The sequence below is a fragment of the Austrofundulus limnaeus genome, unplaced genomic scaffold, assembly GCF_001266775.1.
Source record: "Austrofundulus limnaeus strain Quisiro unplaced genomic scaffold, Austrofundulus_limnaeus-1.0 Scaffold167, whole genome shotgun sequence".
Lineage (NCBI taxonomy): Eukaryota > Metazoa > Chordata > Actinopteri > Cyprinodontiformes > Rivulidae > Austrofundulus > Austrofundulus limnaeus.
In genome coordinates, this window is record NW_013952569.1 from 1,027,742 (window position 1) to 1,036,786 (window position 9,045).

Below are 9,045 nucleotides of genomic sequence, written 5' to 3' on the forward strand. Positions count from 1 at the left end.
ATATATTTACACACAAAACCTGAAACAGGTGTATTGCATCCTAATTTTTACAACATTAATATTTTTATATGACAATATAGCCATTTTGGCCTTTAGAAAAACGTTTTTGGAGGGTTTCACCACCTCCCAATAAATGTCATTTTGGGAAGTCTAGCAACTCATTTTTACTCAATACTTTTACTTTTAATAAGTACATTTTATGTCAGAAATTTACTTTTGATACTTAAGTACAAAATGTATTAGACACTTTAAGACTTAAGTAATTTTCTTAGATGAGGCTTGAACTTATACCAAAGTAAATTTATGCTAAGATACTTGTACTTTTACTCAAGTATCACTTTGATGAACTTTATACAACACTGATGGTTTCAGGACATCACAATGTGTAACTATTGGGTAGTTCTTCGAGCGTGCTGTGAATGACTTTCATGTCAAATTTTAGCTCAAAATGGGTCCAAATGTCTGAGTTATAGAGTCCAGGATAAAAAGAGGTAAACCTGAAGAAAATGCATCTAAACCTGGACGAGCAACAACATGTCGACTCGTCCTCGACGAACGAAAAGGGCACGAAACGCAGCGTAAAACACAGAACCAACAGGGATTAAAAGCGACGGTTGTTCCTGCCACCGGGTGTATTTTTGGCTGCGGTTGTGTCCCACCTGGTGTTGGGAGGCAGGTGAGGGGCTGCCAACAGGCCCGGTGTGCAGCCTGATTCTCCAGGTTCTGACCTTCCCCGAGCACAAGGCCGAGAGGAGAACGAAGACGAATTGGAGCGCCGAGGAAGAAAAAAGGGCAAGCTGATGAATCGTAGGCATCTGTCTCGTTTTCTCTCTTTCAGTTTGCCTTTTTACTTCCTTTGTTTTATTTTTCTTTATTCTTCTTTATCCAACTGTTTTGAGTTGAAGTTATGGAGTTCGGCGCAAGATTTTCAGGCAGGTTTTAGAGAAAGAAAACAAAACAAAACAACCTTTTTCTGCAGTTTAACCAGCAAAACATGAAAACACAAGATTTCATTTGTGAAAAAGTTGAATTTAAACTTAAAATATTTAAACGACATACAACATGATAATCCCTTATTGTTCTTTTATTTTCTTCATTTATGGAAGAACAAACAATACAGCAGCAGCTGCATCACAATGATCAACAGCAAAATGTTTTTTAATAATAATAAATCATAAAAATATTAATTTATAACGAAAAGAAGCAACAGACAAATTAAACCACGAGTTTTCTTAAACGTAAACCAAAAACCAGACGATCTGTCACAAATGAAGACAATAAGAAATCTAATTTAAATGTGTTGTCTGTTCTCTTTACAAACCATTTCCATCGTCCACAGTGTCCAAATAAACCGTCAACCCTGACATGGCTGATAAAACGTGTGTGTGTGTGTGTGTGTGTGTGTGTGTGTGTGTGTGTGTGTGTGTGTGTGTGTGTGTGTGTGNGTGTGTGTGTGTGTGTGTGTGTGTGTGTGTGTGTGTGTGTGTGTGTGTGTGAGAGACAATATTTGCCCTGTGTTATTGCAGCTCTGAGGCCACAGTTTCTTCTGTAAACACACAGCTGTGAATTATTCAATAAATAAACACATCTAAGACCCCTCACACATTTCAGATATATTTTTGTATCGAAGGAGCACACACACACGCACACACACACACGCACACACACACACACGCACGCACGCACGCACGCACGCACGCACGCACGCACGCACGCACACACACCTCTGTCATAAAACAAGAGTTATCTTACAGTACACACAAACAATAAAAAAGTGGATTTAACATTTGAGGGGAGTAAAAAATGATGTGTATTGAAATGGTTTTACTGCTGATCACCTCTGGTTTGCACCCAGTGAAGGGGCGACACCTACAGGCAAGATGAGGTACTGCAGGGGGCTCTACCTGTTCAGCTCATTAAAACTTTCTAATCTTTTTAATTTTTTTATTTTTTTTAGACTTATGGTGAAAATAAACAGTTCAACCAACAAGACAAATAAAATAGTGAAATACAATAAATAACTAATTATTCCAGACTTACTGTCCCAGAAAAACCAGAGATTATTTTAAAACGATTCATGACTGGAGCCTAAAAAAACAGCCAGGGCTTTTGTAACACATATTTCAAAATCCAGCAAAAAATAAAATAATAATAATAATAATAATAAAAATAAACTGACTTTAAATTGTTTCTTTAGGCATTTATTCACTCACATCTACTTGAACACAAGGATATTACAAATTATTAATATTATTGATATTAATGTTAAAAACATATTTTTGCAATGAAAACGGGTTCTCCGTCAGAACAATACGCATATTATACACATTTGATTTCAGCAATCAAGTCTATATTGGCAATAAAACAGATTTTGCTAGAAAAATCATAATTTCTGAGTTAACTTTAACATCACGAATCCACTTTAATTCATCGACTACAAAGGTAAACCTTAAAAATTAAACAAACTCATATTTCAAAAATCTAATAAATGACTGAAACATGAACCTAATAAATACTTTATGATAATTTACCCACTTACAGTACAAACCTACTAATTATGTGTAAAAAAAAACATCAACAAACGGCTAAAATATCTGTTTACCTGCTGATGAGGGAGAATCGAACGGTGACATCTCAGCTAGCTAGCATACAGCTGGAGGAACAAACAAACCTTTATTTTACAAAATATTTGTTTTTATTTTTGGAAAACTATATTAGAAAAATAAATTTAAGAGCCTACCATGATGATATTTCAGCTAACGCCAAGTAATCCACACAGAAACAGCTGGTAAGCTAACAGGACTTTAATTAGCAACAGTTAGCCGGCGGCCATACTGGCTAACAATGAACCGGAAGTGGTGATTCGTTTTCCATCCAAGTCATCTCAACTTTGCCACGTTTCTCCTCCTGCATACTTTGTCCTAGAGCTGCCATTGTAATTTATTTCTGTAAAGCCCTTGTGCCAAATGATGGCTACGCCTTTTGATGTCTGTAAAACTTATAGTTTATGAAATATTAATGTTTAATGAATTATAATGTCAGTCAATGTAGCCTTGTATTGGTCCAATACTGCCCCATGCTGTACTCAACTTGGTACTGCACCATAGTTTAATTTTTTAACTCAGTAGTTCAGTGTTTACAGTACTAATATGATTGTATTTTGATGTTTTACTATAATGTTGTCTTAATACTGCTTGATTGTTTTAATCTTTTGCATTTTGTGTCAATAATTGTATTGACAATGTGGCCACTTTCTGCACACATACAAACCAACCCCTGCCACCACCTTCTACCACAGCTCTACTGGTCTAATGGTCTATGTCATGGACTTTCATGTCGGAGATCAGGGTTCAAAACCCAGCTAAAGCAACTTTAACAACAAATCTATCTCGTCAAACTTCATATTGTCACACAATTACCTTAATTACAAACACCTGCTGATGTGACAGGCACAAGCTGGTTTAGAAAACACATTTGAACTTGGTCAAAGTTCATTCTGCAAGTCCAATGCTGCAGGCTAAGCCATGCTACATGGCAATGCACACTTGTTTTTACATCGTAAAAACCCATGTCTAATTTACAATAAATTTTTACATATTTCCAAATTAATATTGAAAAGCGCACCGAAGACCTGAAAAGAGACCTGATTTATCCTTTAGTGAATCGACTGTATGCATTTCTTTCTTTCCTCTCAATTAGCTTATTTGGAAGTCACGTTTTCTGGTAATAAAATAATGCATTTGTCTGTCAATCTCTTATTTATATATTAGAAGATTCCACCATATAAATATAGGAACAAATAGTATTTTTGTGACAAGCTGTTCGCCAAGTTGTCAGTAGAGTCAATCTTCTGAGTTTAGCCTCTTTGTGTTTGAGCAATTCAAATATAGTAAGATTATCTTAAAATGGCAAAGAACTGAGCTAAAGATGAATGAGAAATTACCCAGAGCTCAAAGAAAAGTGTTGAACGACCTTCAGAAAATCTGAAGACAATTAAAAAAATGTTTGACAACTTGGGAGCAGAAAAAATATGGAATGACTGAAAAAGTTTGCACAATACTGTATTGGTTTATAACATGTAAAGGTTGCCAATTTGAGTTTTTTTTTTCCTACAGCTCATTTTTTGCATCAAGTGAAACAGGAAATCGTCCTCCATCTAGTGGTCAAATGTGGACATTACAATATTTAAAATCAAAACGTTGCTTTGAAACTATGTCAGATGAAGTTAATGCATTTAACAAATGAAGTACACAGGTTCAAAGTAAACATATTTTATGTTTTGACTTGTTTATTCATTCACTGAATTTTCACAAATTTTCAAAAAACTAAAATGAATTCAGCATTTCACTTCACCATAAAAACCTTGTAAAAATACACACACCAAAAACACACACTCATCTGTAGCAGAGGTCAACACACACACACACGCGCGCGCGCGCACGCGCGCACACACACACACACACGTCTTATATAGCAGCTTTTGTACGGCACACAGAACAAACGTATTGAATTAAACAAAGACAAATTAAAGAACATGTAGGCTCCGTAGGAAAGTGGAACATCTGGTTTGCATCACTGAAAAAGCTGAAGGGTCGAACACTGATTAAAAAAATAAAACAAAAAACATGTTTATCATGTTTGTGACTTATCACATCAAACAACCAATAAAAATGAAGCACACTTTAAGATTCCATTTGAATCTCCAGTTTGACTCCTGGACCATCCTGAGCAGTTCCACAGATTGATTTGTCTTAATCAGGATGACGTTTGGAAAATGGGTCTGAATCCTATTTTTGATCATGTTCTAATGAAGATTTCTGGACTTAAGTTGAAAGAGGAAAGCTCAAACCAAACAAAAGGAAGTTGTGAAATGAGCAACGCTATTTTAAAGGGGCAATATTATGTGTTTCTCAGGCATATATTTAAATACTATACCATAATAAAGTATCTATGTCACCTTTTGTTGTTATTAAAATGCTATTTTTATGTTTAAATAGAAAATAAACATCTTCACATCATGCCCTCTTCTAAACGCCTTGAAATTGGCCTCTGTCTCTTTAAGAACCACCTTCCGCTTCTGTCCCGCCCATTTCAGTGCGGGTGGGTTTCGCGCGTGCGCTATGATGCAGTTTACTTGGCATCTGAAAATACATTTCCTCAAAGGTATTTTGAATCTGGAAAGAGCTTCACTGAGTGAGAAGTGTTAGGAGCTCAGCAGACAGTTTCAGTTTCACTTTCACTTTCACCCGAGAGCCTGCAGGAGTCATGGGCGGGGTGTGTGGGGAGGGGAGGGGGTGCTCTGCCATGAGGAAGTTCGGCTTAAAGACACATCCCAGGGGCGTTTCTGGTCCCCGCCTGTCGTTTTGCTCCTCAGCATGACTTCATAAAAACACTGCAGGATTTCTCAAACATGCATGAATGAGTCAAAGCAAGGCTTTGGGCATGTTTTTTATGAGAGTATAACATTATAACAAGATATAAAACTCAAAAAAGTTGATTTTACATGATACTGCCCCTTTAAAAATAAACCATGTCTTGTTTTACAGTCTGTTAGTCTCAAACTCAAATGCAACATCTAAAAGTCTCCTGAAATTCAGCTTTTCATCTCTTATAATGAAGTGGAATGAAGTTTGGATTGAAGATGTTTTTCACTACAGAACAAAAAAATTAATAAAAAATAAAAAAAATAAAATAAAATCAAACTTCAAAATAAAATCCAAGAAACTGAAACCAAACTGGAGTTAGTAAAAAGATTGTACCGAGTCGTTAAAGGTGAGGGAGGTCCTGAAAACATTTTAAAAGTCTAATTTCTGATCATCAAACCTGACAGAAAAGTTCTCACTCGGCAAACAGAACCTCGGTTCTGGTACCAGACTGAGACCCAGACTCACAGCTCCGTCTTCAGCCCAGAAAGAGGCTCCTGTGGTTGGAACTCTTCGTCCGACGTCACGCCTGCGTCCATCTTCTCCATGGGAGCCTGGCCCTTCTTCTTCTTCTTCACCTTGTCCTTCTTCTTCTTCTTCGTCAGCTTCTCTTTCTCAGGGCCGCCGGCCCCGCCTCCTTCTTCCTCCCCCCTGCCTTTACCCTTCTTCCCCCCCTTCTTTTTCTTCTTCTTCTTCGTGTCCTCGGCGATGGCCGCCGGGTCCCCCTTCTTCTTTGAACTCCAGTTTTCTTGCAGACAGGCTGGGAGGATGAAGGAGGGACGGGGAGCAGAGGGTTTGAATATTACAGACAATATTTTCATTATTTATTTAAAAAGATGTGTCTAAATGCAGAAGCAGTGTGTTTACAGCTGTGATGTTTCACTCAAATCGTGTTTTCTTTTGCGCCTTACTGTAATTTTCTTCTGGTTCTCCATGAAAACACAGACTTCTGAAGCATTTCCTATTGTTTTGGTGTTATTTAAAGGGATATTCTGGCCTTTTTGAAGCTAAAATATGCTGTGTCAGCAGCTTAACTTATACTTTCAGGAGGCCTGTAGGTGGAAACAGCTAACAAAACGTTAGCTTCACTAACCTCTAATCCGCTAAACAAGAATCTTAGTTCCACTAACGGTAAACCGATTAAAAATGAGGGGAAGCTAACCGCTAAACGGATGAAAAATTAGGGGAGGCTAATGCTAACCGCTAAATGGATTGAAAATTAGGTGAACCTAATGCTAACCACTATATGGATTGAAAATTAGGAGAAACTAACACTAACTCATAAATGGAATAAAAAAAATTGAGAAGCTAATGCTAAACCACTGAACGGAATAAAAAAATTGGTGAAGTTAACGCTAACCGTTAAATGAACAAATAATAGAGGGAAGCTAGTGCTAAATAGATTAAAAATTTAGGGAAGCTAACACTTACTGCAGAATGTATTTAAAATTAGGAGAGGCTAATGCTAACTTCTAGATGGATTAAAAGTTAAGTGAAGCTAACGCTAACTGCTAATTGGGATTAAACATTTAGGGAAGCTAACGTTAACTGCTGAATGTATTAAAAATTAGGGGAAGCTAATGCTAACTCCTAAATAGATTTAAAAAATTGAGAAGCTAACGCTAAACCACTGAACGGAATAAAAATTTGGTTAAGTTAATGCTAACCGCTAAATGGATTAAAAATTAAGGGAAGCTAATGCTAACCTAGCCTGCCCTTGCCTTCCTACGCAGTTCAGTTTCCCTTCTCTGCTCCGTCTGGGATTTCTCCCATAGACAAGGATTTCTTCGGGAGTATTTCATCCGGGCCAATCAGAGAACAGAACATCAATTTTCTGTGCAGTGTCTGCTTGTAGTTTATTTTACCTGGACCAATCAGCAAACAGAAGGAGGAGTTTTGAACAACATCAATTTTCTGCGCAGTGTCTGCTAGTTAGTTTAGCATACGGCAGTGGAGGAAGTGAATGAAGCCAGTCTGTGTTGATAAATTATATAAATAAATTAAATGTGTCTGGCAAAGCAGCAGCTCTCATTTACAGTCGTCTGGTTCGGTTCGGTACTTCTCTCCTTTAAGTAGGGTTGTTTACAGCACATGTGATTTCCGGTTAGCTTCTTAGCTTAGCCTCCTTCACAGTGGAGCTGGCACACATACAGTTTGTCATGGCCAACCGATCCAATCATTTTAAACTTCAGCAGAGGCCACGCCTCCAGCACGAATCGCTTCTCTTTAGCCGAGAGTCCAGACCCTCGTACGAAGCAAAGAGAAGGACAAGAGTCTGGTTTTTACCAGGCTAATGCTAACCATTAAATGGATTAAAAATTAGGGGAAGCTAATGCTAACTGCTAAATGGAACTACTTTATTATAGTTTATACATAGTCAGTTTTTGTATTCATTTAGAAATTGTAAAACGGTATTTGATTTCTTTTCGATGCCCTCAGTTTGAAGTTTAGCAGCTAACGTTGCTATATGCTAACACAGCCAGCAGTACTTGTAATAGCAGATAGTTTTTATTTAATTTTTATTTAAATGACATAAAAATAGATGTTTTACACTAGTAAAATTTTAGTAGACTTAAAGTTATCAGAACCTATTTGCTCTGTTAATAGTTTCCAAAGTTGGCAAAAAAGCTAATCCGCTAATAGAAAGATGGAAGTTTTTTTAATCTTTATTTTAAAAGTCGTTAAGGAGCAGGTGACGACCAGTTTATTTCCTGCTGTGTAAAATCTCAGCCCTAAATGAGGATGGATGCTTGTTTACCTGCGTCTTCTCCTTTAAGAACATGCTTCTCACACAGGTAGGTGGTCAGGTCCTCCTCCTGGTTTCCTTTGTACCAGTCTTCGATCACCTCCTCGTAGCGCTCCACCATCACGTCACACTGACCACAGCGACACGTCGAGCAGGGTTAGGTCACCACTGTTAGCTCTGCGGGGGATTTCAGCTGCGTGCCTTCAGAAAACTACCTGCTTTTTAAGGTCGGCCACTTCGGCGGACGTCTCGTTCCACAGCTCGTAGGGGATGTCCATCACCACCTTCACGCCTTTATTCACCAAACCATGAAGGGTGGAGAAGGTCTCCGACATGCCCTGCACACACCAGGGTCCGGATCAGAGCTCTGACAGCCACCCGTCAAACAATCTGCTAACACGTAGCACACAACCAAAGGAAGACGCAGCTCGTTGTTTTCCTCTGCGATTAATGAGGACTCCGGCGTTTTAGAAACGATCGTGTTTGATGGTTCTTTTCAGAGTCTGAAGTGCTTCCTGTTTGTTTCCACTCAGATTCTGGTCAATAAAACACTCGTTACTGAAAACCTGCAGGAAAACTACACGATCTGGTTTCACTTTAAAACTAAATCCCTCCTCATTAGACTGGGTTTGTAGTTCAAACAAAAACAAGATAATGAAACAAATACAAAGCAAACATGTGGCACGGCCCGAGGTCGTCGACCTGCAGAGGAAAAACAAACGGAGGCGGAGTCACGCTGACCTTGGCGAAGCGGTTGCTGCCGGTCCTCTCTTTGTGCAGGTTGTAGTCCAGCAGGCGCTGACACACGTTCTCTACCACCTCAATGAACCGGAGATCTCTGAACACACACACACACACACACACACACACACACAC

General features: G+C 38.4%; 1 protein-coding gene across 1 annotated transcript in view; it reads right to left on the reverse strand.

Moving 5' to 3' along the window:
• Nucleotides 1-5,503: 5,503 nt before the first annotated feature.
• Nucleotides 5,504-9,045, reverse strand: part of cnpy3 (canopy FGF signaling regulator 3) — a 5,430-nt gene continuing 1,888 nt past the window's right edge. Inside the window, exons 3-6 of the mRNA XM_014017424.1 lie at nt 8,911-9,007; nt 8,385-8,507; nt 8,182-8,299; nt 5,504-6,183 (exon numbers count right to left, since the gene is read on the reverse strand). Coding sequence (XP_013872878.1) covers nt 5,888-6,183; nt 8,182-8,299; nt 8,385-8,507; nt 8,911-9,007 — 634 coding nt within the window. The 3' untranslated portion in view covers nt 5,504-5,887. The remainder of the gene's footprint in view (nt 6,184-8,181; nt 8,300-8,384; nt 8,508-8,910; nt 9,008-9,045) is intronic.